Consider the following 17,063-nt stretch of genomic DNA (forward strand, 5'->3'; position numbering starts at 1 on the left):
GTATATACATCACAGTTGTAACGAAAGAGTTTGTTGTAATACGTATTAGTTTCTATGCATTTCCTATTGAACTGCAGTCATGAATTGTGAGAAACAAGCACTGAATCTGTTCAAATATCTTTTGAACTCCTAAAAAAGCAGCACACAAGTGAAGACAGGTATGACACATTTAGCCATTTTTGTTAAAAGTGATTCTTGTTATAGCTAAATCCTGAATGACATAATGAAATTTGAAACAGTCAAAAAAACAAGACGGATTCAACTATTGTGGACGTTAATGGGTAGACAACTTCCTAGAAGTCTTAACATTTTTAAATGTCAGGACAAAATTAAATACATTTTCTAACTGCAATTTCCCAACGTGTTTTGCCTCAGAACCTAAGCAAGCCGTTGTAACCGTACAAACAGGGCACTGAAAGAAAGTACAACAGACCCATATGTGAAACCCTCAGTAAACCGAGTGATGGACACAGACTTTACAGCAGATAACACATCTTGCTGAACTCATGGGGAACTGTTTCCCGGTAAGAGAAAACAAAACTTGGCAAGGAAAGTTGTTCAAAATATCAAGACAACACAAATGCCTATGCAAGAAAATACTATGTCATACAGTATATATATTGTTGATATGTTTACTGAGAACAAAACACAGATAGAGTACAACTACATATTTAGACTATAGCTATTATTACAAAGAAATAATTAGAGACTACGTGGAGAAAATGGTAGCCATTCTCAGAGTAAAAATGTTCGCATAAGCAAAAACCTGCTGGAAATAGTGATGATGTAAAGCTAATTATATATCATATAGAGATGTTATTTGAATACACATAACACACGTGTCAAACTCAAGGCCCGGGGGCCAAATCGGTGGATTTAATTTCGGCCCGCAGGATAATTTTTAATTACTATTAGATCTGGCCCGCCGGTATATTGCACGCACACCTTCACTCAACTTGAGGATCTCCTCAGCTCAGAGCCTGAGCCCAAACATTGATGAACTTGCACCCAAGATGAGATGCCAAGTATCTGGCTTGAACTAGCATCACAGAGCAGCACACTGAGTTTAATGGATGTTTCCTTCTGCACTTTGTTTCTTGCGACAACAGGGCATGTTTGTTTTGTTCTTTGAGGGAAATAGTTTTTTTGAAGCTGTTGTTGGCCTGTGGAGAAATGTAATCATAAGAAATGACTCCGGAGAAGCTGCAGATAGAGCCATAAGAAATGAATGCAACTGATTATTTAATGTTGTTTTTATAGGCAATCATTTAAGCTTAGTTCCAGGTTTAATATGTGCAATAAGTTCATTTCAATACGTTTTGCAATAAACATTGAACCAGTCCGGCCCTCGACTAGTACCGATTTTTTAATTTTGGCCCACTGTGTATTTGAGTTTGACACCCCTGACATAACATGTCTGAGAAGATAATCAGAAATGCACAAAGCATGTTCTGTTGTGGACGAATACTTTTGTTCTTGTTGCCATTTGGCTTAAAATCTGATAACAGTCTTGTTTGCTGTTGTTTACTTTCTGAGGGACATCACCAGCTGTATGGAAGAACTCTGATGACAAGATGCAGATTCAGCTAGTATGTGTACAGCTCATCCGTTCAGACTACGTCATAAGACCAACTGTTCACAACACCTCTCTTCATTCAGTGAACTCAGCTCCACAATCATCTGTGGATCCATAGAAAATGACAAAGCACTACAAGGACTAAAAACGTACAAGTCAGTCACCATTATTTAATGAGAACGACGTGGTCATCATTTTCATATTCCTTGCATTTGGGTTATTTTCAATAATCTGCCAATTATTCTCTCATTTAAGGAAAAATGTGTGAACTGTCCATCACAACAAACTGGTTACATAATGACATTGATTATCAAGTCCCTAATCGCAAAAAATATATTAATTTCACTCTCATAAAACTAAAAAGCAACATATTATCCATCTGGGGAAGCCAGATTCCAAAGTCTGAGCATTTTTATTAGAGAAATGACTATAAATGGACAACAAAATATTTGCCAAATCATTGTTTGTCAGCCTAATACAGAATAAAATCAACTGATTGTGTCAGCTACACAAAAGACAAGATCTGCAAACACCTGAGTCGATTTTAAACCTGACATTTAACAGCATACCTATAACTTGCCAGCAGTAGATACTGTATCATCAGACTTGTGAATTGGTGGTCTAAAAGTTAAGGCGAATGTTGAAAAGCGTCCCCAAATACTAAGAAACAACGTAAACATGTAAACATAGGTGGCCAAGAGCCATGCTTGCAAATATCGGATGATACCACACAGCTTGCTTGTAAACATTAAGGGTATCAATACACTGACCTAACGATACTCACCTACCTACTAGGAACAACTCAGCAGTAGAGAAGAGTAAAACCAAAGTAAGTTAACACAACATCTCAATGCTACTGAACATACTGCATCCCCAAAGGCTAACGTTAGCTAGCCAGTTGACCAGTAATGTCCAATTCCCTTTAAATGGCTTCAGTGTTGACCCTGTTGACCTAACTCTTTGCTAACTTCACATTGAGTTTCCATGTTATGCTAATTACAAACCTGTTCGTTTTAACTGTCAACAAGCAGCTGTAAAGTCAGAAAGAAGCGTTAATAATGCTGTTTAGGTAACGTTAGGTTAAACTGCTTGATAACGTTTCAGCAACAAAGTAGCAACGCTACTGTAGCTAACGAACAAGTTTAAGCTAGTTATACGACTTTATCATAACATACTTCGGTTTAGGTTTACTGTTTACAACAAATACTGCTTTGCTAGCACCTGTTTAACGATACAGACGCTGCTGTTCCCATATTAACTGTTTTATTGTCTTTCTAAAAGGTTTTATTCATGAGTTTAACAAGCTAAAGCTAACTCCTGCTCTACTGTAACGTCAATGTTTGTGTATTGCTACCAGGAAGTAGCCGGAGCCCGGTATACGAGACACTATTAATGTATCCTTTCTATATTATACTTTAATTTAATATGCTAAAATAACGATTTAGTCAACATACGTACCAGCTCATTTTGAGTGAACTTTTATTCCAGTTTCATTGGGTGGTTTTAATATCTTCCGAGCTACTCATCCCTTTCTAGCAGTCAACAGTCGAGCTTTAAACAGGAAGTACGGAGCTTAGCCGATTCTGTTTCCTCTCAAGAAGTTTTATGGCAGAAAAATAAATATTAACCATATTAGGTGGAAGAAGTACTCAGATCTTGTACTTGAGTAAACGTAGTAATATACCAAAGTGTAGGAATACTATGTTACAAGAAAAAGTCCTGTATTCAAAATGTTAACCAAGTAAAAGTACAAAAGTATTGGCATCTAAATGTACTTAAAGTACTAAAAGTACTATATTATAGGTACTAAAAGTACTTTAAGTACAGAACGGCCCATTTCTATATACTATCATATAGTTTGATTATAATTATTGATGTATTGATGTGTATATCAAGCTTGTAAAGGTGGGGCTATTTTGTATTATTGTATTTACTGCTGGGCAGCATGTGAATTTAATCCAGGTATAATTTATTTAAGTGTTGATTATATTTTTCTTTATCATTAATACATATCTGCAAAGTCACTAAAGGTACTACATAAATGTAGTTGAGTAAATGTAAAATATTTACCTCTGAGTTGTAGTTAAGTACAGTACTTGAGTGAATGTACTTTAAACCACTGAATGTAATAAAGTACACTTACTCAAGTACTGTACTGAAGTACAATTTTGAGGTACTTCACTTGAGTATTTTAACGTTATGCTACTTTATACTTTTACTTTACTACTTTGGAGATATATATTAATAATACAGAATATAAATCAACTAATACATCATTATGTATTATTATAGGTGAAGCTACCCAGCAGTTAATCAAGTCATTAAAATGTTCTTCTCCTTTACGAAGTGCAACATTGACACTATTGTACAACAACGTTTTATTTTTAAATCTGAAATGGGCCATACTGGATAATTAGTACTTTCACTTTGTGTACCTGTAGTATATTTTGATGCCAATAATGTTGTACTTTTAGTTGAGTACAAATTTGAATGTAGGACTTTTGCTCGTAACAGAGTATTTTTACACTGTAGTATTGATACTTTTATCAGATCAGATCTGTTCGGTATGTACGTGCACGAAGAGACCCATGAAAACTGAAGGCAAGTGATATTTTTCTTTATTCAAGTACTTACATATAAATAACAAAACAGTTGCATTACAACAAACTGAAGTGCCAAGTAAACAGGGGAGCACATCTCCCCATCACAAGGATATAGTAAAATTCATTTCAATATTCAGCTCATCATAAAATGACCTTATTATAAGGTAATAAAAACATGAAATAGGCTAAAGACATCAACAACATTTTAAACAAGACCCCTTGTTTTCTTGAGAAAAAAAAGCCAACAGAACAGTTATCCCAGTGTGTGTTTTCAATTGTCCGTCTTGAATTGTTGTTATCCCGTTTCACCAAATGTGAATTATTTTCATGCATAATAAAGAAATGAGCACTACCCACCGCATCGTAGGGCAGCACTTTGGAACATTTCCGTGCACATGCAAACATGAGGATATACTGTAATGAAAAGGAAAACACAACACAACAGAAAACAGTGAGTATCGACTCCATCTGAACACCATAGTGTCACTGTTGAAGACCACAAAATCCCTGAAGCCACCCTGTTGTCCATAAGATGACATGAGTAGCCTATAATATCTACACACATGATGGAAATCTCTTAAAAAGATGAGTATTTTTTTTTTAAATCTTGTAATTAGTAATTGTCACGAATGAGCCCAAGCCTATTGCCGTGCCCAAGGCCAACTTCACGGAGACTAAATCAAACAGTTAAACACAAACATTAGCACAAGGCTGCCTTCAACTGCAAGCAGACTGAGGTCACATTTATGATTTGTTTCTCCTGTGGAGTTCTCATCTCATATTGTTTTTGATCAGCCAACCCTGCAACCCAGTTTGGCACAAAGATGGCTGCAGATGTTGGCTCAGATCCAACATGGAGCAGAGAACGAGGATGAGGCAAATTCCAATTTCAGAGCGTTTCAGCCGCCCACTTTTGGACAGTAAAACATGAAAAAAGCATAATATAAATTATTCTTAGAGAAGCATTATTAAGAGGGGGTTGTTTCTACAGCATTCACACATTACACAGAGTTATTGTTCAGCAGAACACGGTGCAGTCTGTATTGTTCAACCACCAAGCTATATTCAAGGAGTGGGATGGAGGGGGGGATCATATACTTTTTTACAAAACCTTTCTGTCCATTATAAAAGTGTCACCAAACAAAAGTGACAAACACAGTGAGAGGATATGAACGATGAAATATTGAGTTTGCAAAGTGGTAATTACATGGCTTCATTTAGATGTGGAAATGGTTTGGTGTAGTCTCCACCTTACCCTGCATCATTCCTCAACACAAAGCAAACATAAACACAGTTTTCTCTCAGTGGAGGCCACATCCTATATATTATAATTCAAAACACCCATTCTCACCAGCAGAGTGTCAAATCAAGAACACACAAGAGCATCATTTTTGGTCAAATAAATCAAAAAAGATTCAAGGTCTATAATGAACAGTGTCTAACATCAAATTCTTCCAGATAAACATTTCATTTTTCCTATCAACTCGTGTACGTTCTATATATATATATATTTATTTGAGTTAACTCCACGAGGCTGTCTGCTACACGATGTTTACATTAGAGTCTGTTACCCATTGCAAGATTTCGGCAAATCCACAAGTAATGTTTTAATCTTAGTTGTCTTTTAGCGAATTATCTGGGATCAGACATAAGAAATGTTGTGTAATGTGAAATAAATGATATGTTCAGTTTGGTAGTTTGGGATTTCAGTTGAGTTAAGCTGAGAAAAGTTTGGTTTGCCATCCATGCAAAACAATTATTTTTCATGATACAAAACTATTGATTTACATTTAGATGTTACAGGGTGCATGGACTTTTAAACTATTTGAAAAAGTGCAAGGAGCTCTGTTCATTTATCCATGTAGATGAGTTGAGGCTCTCTGAGGCCAAATTAATTGGAAAATAAGTGGAAAGTTGCCAGGAAGCTCAGCAGTGAAACTGGTTGTTACAGGAGGGGAAAGCATGGCCTTCTGTGTGCCCTGTGTTCTCTGTGGCATTGCTTTCCTGAACCCTTCCTCTGGCCTTTGCATTTATCAGTCAATATTTTCTTTAAGTCTGATTGCCGTGTCTACTGACTGGTATAATATGTTTTTATTCTCTGCATGGAATAGGGCATACACTTTTTTAGTAGTTAGAGAGCACAACTAATAACCAGAAATATTGTTGGTCAAAGTAGGATAAATCAGAAACTATATTAAAACAAGGATAAGCTTATTATAACACCTCACATTTTTTATCCAATGGGCCAAATCGCATTTTTGGACTGCCAAAAAAGCCATATTTTTAAGAGAAAGGGAATATGCTTTTCTAAGCATATAGAATGTATTCATTGTTGTAAATAGTATTATAACAAAATGTTAAGATCCCATAGAAGCTCACAGAGGAGATAAGCTTACACAACATGTTTCATAGAATGATGGAATAGTTATTATTTCAAATCAGGACAAATTAACAATCAGAGACGGAGAAATATTGGCATTGCCCTATAATGGATTTGGTTTTAGAAATAATCTAGTCATTTAGTCTTCTGTCCATCTGAGAGTAACCAGTGTTTGCTAAGAAATTGGGAAGATGTGTTAATTGAAATAACTGATTGCTACTATAATGGAGATAAACAAAATGTAAAAAGTCTTTCTGTTTATTCAGAGAACACATTAGTGCTTCCTTAAACCACTTACAAATGCTATTATTGTTTTTTTTTTCTTTCATGGAAGATAATACACCATATTTGGCACTATTGCAGTGCTCTAAAATGTTTTTGAAATAACCTATGACAACAAAATAATCCGTATTATAACTACATTACTAAAAGCTTTAAGACACATTCCCACAAGCATTCAGTCAATTGAGAGTTCTTGTTTATGCAGTCATTTGTATTTACATAGTGTGCATGAAGGCATGCACATATATGCACAATTTAATACTGAGTTATGGTGCATTTGACATTTGAGTACAAAACTGAAAATTCTACTGTATAGCTACCTGCATACATGTGTGTATACTGTACAAAAACAACAAGTCCCTAAGTCACAACTCAGTCTCTCTGTATTAAAAAGATGTAAACATGGATATGGACATTTTCATTTTTCACTTACCATATGCTGGTCAGATTTAGGTGATTTATACCAAGTAGTTTAGTCTTTTTTACACCGTGAATCCTTCATTCCTCTTTGCTTTGATATACTGCTGGTTTACAACCCAGTGTTATTTATTTAAATAGTTCAGTCTGTCAAACTGTGCTCTTGGTTCATCTGATTTACGGGTTGGTGGCACATGTAATGAATATATTGCATATAATTGCAGAACTCAAGAAAAATGAACAGTATTGGTGAGCTTTTTAAAAAAAAAATGATATCTGGTAACGCCACATAAAGCCACCGTATAAAAAAAGGCAACACAAATACACAGTGTCTCTCAGTGACTACAAATAAATAAAGTATTGGCAGAGGCATTGATTGCTGCAGGCATGTTTGTTTTATAAGTACAAGTAACAAGACAAGACATCGGTTTGCTTTGTGTAACCCATTCAGTCATTATGTAGACTTAACCAATTTGTGCAGGTAAATCTATTTGAATCTGATCTTTCCGTTAAATCAACATGTGTGCTAAGCTGATATCACTGTTATGTTTGGCAGATGTCAGGCACAATAATAAAAAAAACAAGGTTGGCTGTGTCACCACAATACATTTGGCACATTCTTTTGAGAAAACAACATTCAAATAGAAAATAAAAAAACACGACACCTCAACAAAATACAACAAAAAGACCGTCAAGTGCCACTAATAAGGTATCCATGACAGTACACAAATATAACCAATTGCACTTTTTTAAAACAGCCTAATAAAATAAATGCATACATCCCAGACAACTCACCCTTTAAATAAGCTCCATTGTAATTTAGTTTTTTGACCCTTGGCTTCCTTTCAATTTAGAAATTCTCAGTAAAATTGACAAAAGTGTATCCAGCCCACAAACCTATATGAAGTGGCCTTGTGGACAGAATGTGCCAAGGGGCCCTTCTTTGTGTTACAGTAGCTGAAAGAGAAGGGTGTAGCAGCCTTTCTCCTTTTTTTCTTAAACTAAAAGTCATCCATCTCAAAATAGAAGGAACTATGGAAATAAGAGCGGGGGATGTAAAAGAGAGTAAAAGAGTCACCTATTTATCTCATAGTGGACGTGATCCCGTCTTCCCAAGTCTCTTTATGGGGCATGGTGAGGGTCCAGTCCAAGTGTGTGTAGTGACGGTCATGACGTTCCCCCTGTCGGCCCCCCACAGGAGCTGGGGGGCGAGCTGTGGCTCCCAGCCGCCCCACTGCTCTTGTCAGCCGGCTTCTTGTCCTTCTGTTTCAGGTGAACCTTTGAGTGTCTCTTTCTCTCGTCACTCCTGGCAAACTTGCGTCCACAGAACTCACAGGAGAAGGGCTTCTCGCCGGTGTGTGTGCGGATGTGTGTGGTCAGGTGGTCGCTCCGGCTGAAGGAGCGCATGCATATTCGGCACTGGAAGGGTTTGTGACCTGTGTGGATGCGAAGGTGACGTGTGAGCTCGTCTGAGCGTGAGAAGCGTCTGTCACAGTTCTCCGCCGGGCAGGCGTGCGGCCGCTCGTGGACAGGGGTCTTGCTGGGACGGTTGGGGTACTTCCGAGGTCGTATGGGTTTGAGGGTGAGAGTCTGTGGGGGTGGGTGGTGCTGAGGAGGGTGCTGTTGCCCCCCGTGGAAACCTGGGTGCATCTGCTGCTTGTCTTTGAACGCCCTGATGGTCTCCAGGGGTGTGATGGGAGGAGGGTTGACTCGGATGGGGTCCATGCTCTGGAAGGGCTTGTGCTCCATCACGCCAACATCCCCCTGATGGTGGAAAAGGTTGTAGTCGGGGATCATGGAGAAAAGGCTGCCATCCATGGAGGCTTTGGATGTGGAGTGGTAGTCATTGCCCGGGTAGGCGAGTCCGCTGCTGGTGGCCGGGCTGTGGTGGAAGGAGACCTGGTCCTGGTACAGGTCGCCGCAGGTGGAGTAGGCAGGCAGCGGAGGACCGTACACCTGATCCATGTCTGACGTCTGTCCGCCCATGCTGGCTGCGGAGGACGATGTCTGCGACGTGACCGTGCCGGGTGATGGAGAGACGCCCAGGATCCCCGCGCTGACAAGACTGATGATGTTGTTATCAGAGCACCACCCGGAGCCCCCGAGGCCCCCTGACGGAGGAGTGTCAAAGGCAAACTTCCCCAGATAGGTGACAGTCTGCCCGCTGCGGTTGGACTGGAAGCTGGATCCATACTGAATGTCTGCGGATGCTTTCTCGCCTCCCATGCCCAGATCCATGATGTTATCTAGACAAAAGCACAAACACAGACATAATGAATAAATCATCCATATTGTTGCACATACAAGAATTTTAAAAAGCTGAAAAGAAAAGCTTTCAATAGCTGATAATGTGGCAAAAGTTGTTGAATAAAGTCTAGAAAATTCACTTTGTGAAGATATGTGATCTTGAAGAATCCGTTTTTCCAAAATTCAGCTTTTTTGCATTTCTCTGTAATAGTGTGCCAACAAATGAAAAATAAAAGAAGTCCACTGGAGTTCATAAAGAAATGTGAGCGCTGTCAGACCTGTAAGTTAAGTGAGTGACTGCTGCATGTGAGACAGTGGTGTCTCTCTCTCTCAGATCCCACAAGCCCTCATAAATCAAGACCTAAACACCCCCTTTGATCCAGTCATTGTGTCCCTGAGGAGGACAGCCAAACTGAATGGCAAGATCTGATTTCTTTACAGCAGGGAGGATTATAAGGGAGACGCCACATCTATCACGCTCAAGGATTCAAAACACATTTGCAGCATCTGCACATAACGGGGGTAAAACATTTAAAGTGTTTCCAATCCAATCTCGGCATTAGTGAGCTTAACAACATTTTCCCAAATTTCCCTGATATTTTAATTGTACAGAATCTTACACTTCACACACACACATTTAACTTATTCCAAAGATGCCATAAAAACCATCACAGATGTGCTTAATGGGGATTCATTTATGTGCTGATCGTGCTCTCAGGGCTTTAATGTGAGACGTTTAAAATGAAATCTTTCTTTCACACAAGTTAAAATAGACATCTCTTTTCATTTGCAGAGAATCATACACTGGAGTGTTTAAATATTCACTCCCAGTAATTACCGCCTGCTGGAATTTGGCTAAAGGCAGATCATAATTGAGCAAACAAAAGCTAAATTACTTATAGCACAATGGCATTGAGACACATGAGGTGAATATGGACAATGACACTTGTGGCATATTTTTTTAGGGGGGGGGCTTGGAATTGGAAAGCAAGCCTGAGTTGATATTAAAGCATTAAACTCTAAATATTTGGTCTTTAGGAGGTTCTTTGAACTGTGGGATTTATTTTGAGAGAATAAGAGGCATACAATAATTCATCACTATTTCTTATTAGGCGGCGTTGAGGGGCAAAGTAAACAGCTGCTTCACTGGAAATATTACACATGGAACTCTAAAAAGAAATTATTGTTATTTGCACAAAAATATTAAATCTGCAAAAAAATCTTATATATTACATTTTGAGTGTATAACGTGAATTTCCTCAAGATGAGTCATATTTAACAGAGCAACACACACCTGTACTGAAACATATTTTTTATGTTCAGCTTCATTTGTTTCAATAATTCCTGTCAGAGGTCACTACAATTAAACATAAATACACATTGTATTGCCTTGTTAATAGAGAAATGTCATATGTTGCAAGTGTGTCTCCTGTATTTAATTTATGAGGTATACTATTTATAAGACCTGGCGCTGGGATAATTAAAAACGCACACTTCTTAGGTAAATAAGGGGGTTCATTACGGGGTAATTTAAAAATAAGGGGTTGTTTTAAATTGTGAAAAAAAAAAAAAACGTGAAAATAAAAATGTTTCATGCAAAGTTCGACAGGGCAAATGTAAATTGCGGTCAGTGCATCACGGTGATCCTCGCCACGCCAGGATACTAAATATTTAGTATATTTGGTGCAGCATTGACCCATCACCTCCGAAGGTGGGCCTGTACAATTAGTGATTGATTTAATGCCAACACTGAGCCGAACCTAAAGTCATCTTTGGAGGCGTCTGAATTAATCAGAAATAAACCTTAATCTGGATTTAGCACCAAATAAATCAATAAATTTGGCCTCGCAATTTAGTGACTAAGTGGGTTCAGGGGGCCCTGTGTCTAAACATTTTATATAGGGAAAAGCAGCCACACACGCCTACTGAAATCCAATCTGTGTCATGTTAATAGAGTTGTGAATGAAAGGCATTCTCCTAAGTAGCTGACCCATCTTTGCGGGTGGATGTTAGATTAATGAATCAGTGGCATTTTGCAGTTTAACCACAGAAATGTATTCACTCCGAGAGTTGAGATTTCAGTTTCAGTCAGGAGCCGATTGCGTTTTGAGTACTTTGCGTATAACAGCCTGTTTTCCACAGCCGTTCATTAGACATTTCCTCAAACACTCCTCAGCTTTGCCAAATTAAAATCACTATACACGTGTAGATTTTACAAATATAATGTTTTAGCATTTGGTTTTTAAAAAGTTTTGATTTCAGAACCTTTTTTATGTTGCGTGAGAGACATTTCGGCTACGGACAATGATAAACATAAAAGGAAACGTAATAAATATGACATGCCTGACCAGAGAGTCAGTCACATTAAAAGTGTATCTAATTCGTAGAGTCCGGTGTTACACCTGACCCCGAGAAAAAGTATTGAGTACGGGAATCTGTGCGTCTGTGCGCAACAGCCAGAGCGCAAACAGGTGCTCCGAGACCCAAGACAACTGTTGCCTTACGCATCGCAGTTTGAACCACTTTTATCAAAACACTCATACACGGAAAAGTAAAAAAATCTTACCTGTATTCATCTGTGAATAGTGGTTAATAGATTCCGTACTGGTGAAAATATTCATAGACGTCGGGATGTCCTCTTCTGGGTAGAGACTGTCAGGGATCGTGTTTATTAAGCTGCTCATCGTAAGAGGGAGCTTCTCCGCTAGTTTCCCTGTCATAGCAGTTATAGTCAGTCCGACATTTATAAAAAGGACAACTCGCAGGTATCCAAGTAGTTACTCTGAAAAAAAACACAGCGGGTGTTCTCAAAAGTGGAAAACACAGGTGTGGATCAGTGAAAAAAGAGGAGAGAGGCGCAGGGATGGATCCTGTTGCTGTATCCAAGTATCCCGCGGAGGACGAGCAGCGCCGGGTATCTCCTCCTGTGTGATCACAGGCTACTGTTGTTATTACTCTGATCACTGTGGAAGCTGATGGGCTGCTTGTGGGGGAATGTGAAGTCTGTGAATCAATGGAGGAGGTGGTGGTGGTGTTGGTTGCACAAGAGCAGCTCTACTTGCTCTATTGGAGCTGGATAGGGGACTCCAGTCTGCCTGTATTAAATAGGGGGATGGAACATTTGCGTGACGTAGATGACCAAATATGGACAGAGCACCCAGCACCCATGCTCTCCGCGCGTCAGGCATGTGGAAACTACAGTGGAGGCAAAAGGCTCCGATAGATAGATAGAGAGCCACAGAAGTTTACCAAATCTTCACTGCTGCTCCAGATGCGCCCCTCTCCGGGACGATCCTCCTCTGTTCCTGTCCTTGTGGAAAACATTAGAGGGATTCAACAGCTGTTATCTGTATTATTATCAGGCATTATGATGTCCATTGTGGACTATCACGCACACTGGGAGCTTTTTATGCAGCTGTGTGTGTGCGAGTGAGAGACAGTGTGTGAGATGGAGAGACAGAGAAAGAGTGTGTTTTTTGGCTGTTAGTCGTAAAAAATGTAAATACTTTAAGTAATTAAAGGCCTTCATACTGTTTGTTCATATACAAATATTGAAATATGTGTCTGTGTTGGCCTTTCTTTTAAATACGTTTTGCCCAAATAAACCTAAAGAAAAATAATTTGTTTCTACGCTAATATGCTTTTGTGTTGCTTTTAGTGTATGTTCAAACTGTCCTATCCTACTATCCGTCCTGTATTGCAGAACAACTGTTGGAAACCGTCTTCTTCAAGCAGCAACACTTAACAAAGACAGTAATTGACGGAGTTAATCGCTTGTAAATATTGCAAGCAGCGCACTGTAAATCCGAAGGCTTGCTTTGACTTGGAGCCAAAGTGACCGCTTAAGTGGAACTCCAAATAAGGGCAGTGTCCGGCCCCGCCCCTTTCTGTCTGTATTTGGACATGTGAGTTCCGGGTGAAGCACAAGCATGCAGCACAAGTGGAAAAGTGATCGGAAGCCACAGAAGAGATGACAGTGGACGGAGCGTCATGGGTCGCTTTTTTACTTATTTGCCAACTTGTGAAAAATAAACAAAATCACACAGTGGTTGACTTGATATCCTTTTGAATAGAGTTATTTAAAAAAAAAGAAAAAGAAGACTTACTAAAAATCTTTGGGGTTACTCACTGCTTTCAACTCACTATCACACTCTGCACTCCTCATTAAAAGTCTAGTAGGGATTAACTAAGTTGGGTAGGCTATGCACTTTCTGCTGTAGCTGTACCAACATGAAGCACACAGGCCTTTGCAAATCTCACAGAAAATATTGAATGAAATGTCAGTGCCTGAATATTCAGACCTGAGAAATTAATAGTACCTCAATGAACCAGAAGTGTAAACAGAGTGTGTGGGAGAATTAGTCTGAATCATGCTCTGTGTTTAGGGGGCTAACACAAACACAGCAGCCAGTGATCTGGTGTGGCTCATCACCACAGGCAAGTCCTCAGTGTGTGTGTGTGTGTGTGTGTGTGTGTGTGTGTGTGTGTGTGTGTGTGTGTGTGTGTGTGTGTTTTATCATAGCAGTCATTCCAGCGGGCAGATAGAGTAGGTTCCTCTCAGGATGCCTTGTAAACAGTCTTGTGCCTAGAATCAACAAAATAGACAACAATGATCCACACAGACTTGTTAAAGAAATTCAACACTCTTGTGTCCGACCAAATAAAGATTTTCTATGTTGACTTAATCATCTGCCTTAACTGACTCACTCCTTAAATGTGCTAAAAGTAGTTCTCTGAATAACTGTTAGCACATTAATCCAGGTCAGAAGGAACAAGATATTAGTGATTTTTTCTTGAGTTTTAGCTGTTCACGTATTTGGAGCTAAATGTCAATCAACATAGAGTATGTACATCGTTTATCAGGCCATTTTAATCACCGATTTAACGTTTTTATATTTACATTTTGTGTCCGTTTTTAGCCTATCAAATGTGAAAGCTGGAATTCAATGTTAAGAGGCTGTTATAGTTGTAAGCATTATCTATTCATAATTAAACATTCAAGTGAAAAATACATTCTTTAGAGGGGACATAATATATTCACCGCATATAAACAGTTTGATATATTTCGACAAACTGCTTTAGGAACAAAGGTCAAAAGGTGACAATTTCCACACCTATTTCCACACCTATGGAAAGCATTATGTGCTAACATACAGTAAGGCTCTATTGTCTATACCACTGCATAACAAACAAAAAACAGGAATGTATGATTGGTATGGACTAAAAACAGGTAATCCTGACATAATGTAATGCAGAACAATACCATGACCTACTGACTCACACATTACGCACAAGAGGTAGTATATTTATAGCAGTTTATTGCATCCTATATTTGCATCACATTATGTGCTGTTCCTGTTTTTTTGTCTACCTCATGAAGTTGCAGGGGTTGATCAGTTCAGTGGGAGAGCCGTGGAAAAAGTGTTGATGGGTTTAATCAAATGAGAGAAATCCCTCAGGTCAGCGTGATAAGGACTTACTGTACTGCGGCGCCTCGCCGGAAAGTTGGAACACCTACCTGTTGCAGGTTTATTTCCTCGACTGTGATCCGATCACCTGGGCCTGGCCCTCTGTGTTTGTCGTGGCGTTTCCTCTCTTTGACTGCAGCGTCCTGGCCTCTTTTGCATACCGGGATTCCATGGAAGCACAGGCTTGTTTTAAAGCACAGTGGAAAACTGCCCAGGCACTGCGGATATATAGTCAAATTAGTTTAGTTTTTCCAGGCTTCATGGGGGAAGACTACAACTGATGTTCCCTGCTGTTAGTTATAGATATCTGAATAGATAAACATTATTCTAATTATCCCGACAGTAACTGCACATCCATTATTTGACATGATGTTGTAAAGGAAACATCTCTTGATATTATGATCACTGTAATGGTGACAGTATTGCATGAGAAGTATTATATATGTATATGGTTTATCAATCTGCAGGTGTTTTATTCCCAAAAAAATCTCCATATTTCCAAACTATGACTTTTCATACTACAGCCTTTTATTTTAAAAGCATCTACATTTTGAATTTGGAGAATCTCTAATATGAATTCAGTTAAAGAAAGATGAACACATATCCAATGAAAACACATTTTTGTCATCACATCATCTGTAAAAATATGTTGCTTCATTTATTTTTTGGTCCAGTTTTGCATTAGTTAAAAGTGAGCGTTGTTACCCTACCCATCATTGCTATTTGTCTGGATAATGTTTTACTTTTCAGTGTTATTAAGAAAGGAAAAACATTTTTTTTCAGATACAAGCCCGACCAGATACCTTGGCAAAGATGTTTAGAGGTCAAAAGGTGCATTTTAAAATTCAGCGTTTCTCATTTGTGAATGATGTTCTTGGAGACAGACGTTTACTCAAGCCAAACAAAGAAGTGTATTAAATAAGTATATTCATGTAAATTCATTCAGAGGCATGATTCAAACCTCCAGGTCGACCACAGAGCTCTGAATGAGTCTGTTGGGGTCGGACAAACAGAGAATACACGTGCAAAGTGGTCAGCAGAGCATGCTTTGGATGTCACACCCAAATCCATTTGGCCTCTGCTCACAACAAGTGATGAACTGCAGGAAGTCCCCCGTGAAATAAATCTTCCGCACTTCTCCAGCAGCAGCGAGAAAAGAAGAATAGACTCGAGTCAGAATGCATATTAGATCACTAAGCGCCGGTTAGGCAATTGAATTGATTATACAAATTCCTTTTAATTAATGTAGGTTTGAATACATTAAGAAAATATTAAATGCATTTCCCTTATCATCAGGGGATGTGAGAAGTTATTTATTTTTTCCAGAGATGCAATATACTGTGCCCCGTTGAACTACAGCTGTCAGTTTTTCTTAATCACAATATTTCAACTCTCCTGACATTTGGAGTAAAAATAAACACATTCAAGGAAGCTGAGTGGCAAAACCCAGCTGTTTTGGCAGGATATCTCCGAAATATAAAGGAGGGAAAAAAATGCACAGTGTATTTGGAAGTACAAATCTTGGCATTTCAATGGTGTACTGATGGATTCAAGTAGGTGGTTTTTGGAAGAATGTTCTCCCAGTTGGCATGCCTCACAATGAGTGTGGAATTATAATACCCTTGCCAATTGTTCAAAATGTGATTTCATAAGTCAAATAAGATCAAGGTCAAGAAGCGATATTCACACTGAAGGATACATTTGTTCAAAAGCAACAGACCGCCTGACTAACTGTGTGCTTGTGTGCATTGTTTTGGTTGTTTTGTTTGTGGACGCGGCTGCTTTGACTGTTAAGTCGGGGAAGCAAACAAAGCAGATGCAGGACAATTTGATCAATGATCTCCCAGAGTTCATCGGGAGGGCACATAGGGGTTTACCAAGGCTGGCTTAACCACCAAAGGAACAAAAAACCTCCATTACCTACTCCTGCCTAGCCCACTGATGAGACACCAAATCAGGGTCAATGCAAACCACCAACTAAAGATTGATCATCAGAACATCAAAGTCCCTCATGTAAATCCAGCCTTTTCCAGACATCTGGGGTATTGATACAAACCCCTCCCAGAGGAGAGTTGCTGGTTAGAAACCAA

General features: G+C 38.9%; 2 protein-coding genes across 3 annotated transcripts in view; both read right to left on the reverse strand.

Moving 5' to 3' along the window:
- bin3 (bridging integrator 3) overlaps nucleotides 1–3,132 on the reverse strand; it is a 28,210-nt gene extending 25,078 nt beyond the window's left edge. For both annotated transcript variants that reach the window (XR_004557323.1, XM_034148561.1), the window contains exon 1: nucleotides 3,035–3,132. Coding sequence is in view for 1 of the 2 variants with exons in the window: in XM_034148561.1 (XP_034004452.1) it covers nucleotides 3,035–3,042 (8 nt within the window). In the remaining variant the exon portion in view is untranslated. The remainder of the gene's footprint in view (nucleotides 1–3,034) is intronic.
- A 3,888-nt stretch (nucleotides 3,133–7,020) lies between these two features.
- egr3 (early growth response 3) lies at nucleotides 7,021–12,558 on the reverse strand. Its single transcript, XM_034148803.1, has 2 exons — nucleotides 12,072–12,558; nucleotides 7,021–9,504 (listed from the first exon to the last, which is right to left on the reverse strand). The coding sequence occupies exons 1-2, from the start codon at nucleotides 12,223–12,225 to the stop codon at nucleotides 8,426–8,428; spliced, it is 1,233 nt and encodes a 410-aa protein (XP_034004694.1). The 5' UTR covers nucleotides 12,226–12,558; the 3' UTR covers nucleotides 7,021–8,425.
- Nucleotides 12,559–17,063: the final 4,505 nt, after the last annotated feature.

The sequence above is a fragment of the Trematomus bernacchii genome, unplaced genomic scaffold, assembly GCF_902827165.1.
Source record: "Trematomus bernacchii unplaced genomic scaffold, fTreBer1.1, whole genome shotgun sequence".
Taxonomy (NCBI): domain Eukaryota; kingdom Metazoa; phylum Chordata; class Actinopteri; order Perciformes; family Nototheniidae; genus Trematomus; species Trematomus bernacchii.

Coding starts and splice junctions, on each gene's coding strand:
- egr3 (XM_034148803.1), bottom strand. CDS start 12,225: ATGACAGGGAAACTAGCGGAGAAGCTCCCTCTTACGATGAGCAGCTTA. Junction 9,505..12,071: donor CTATTCACAGATGAATACAG/GTAAGATTTTTT, acceptor GCTTTTGTCTAG/ATAACATCATGGATCTGGGC.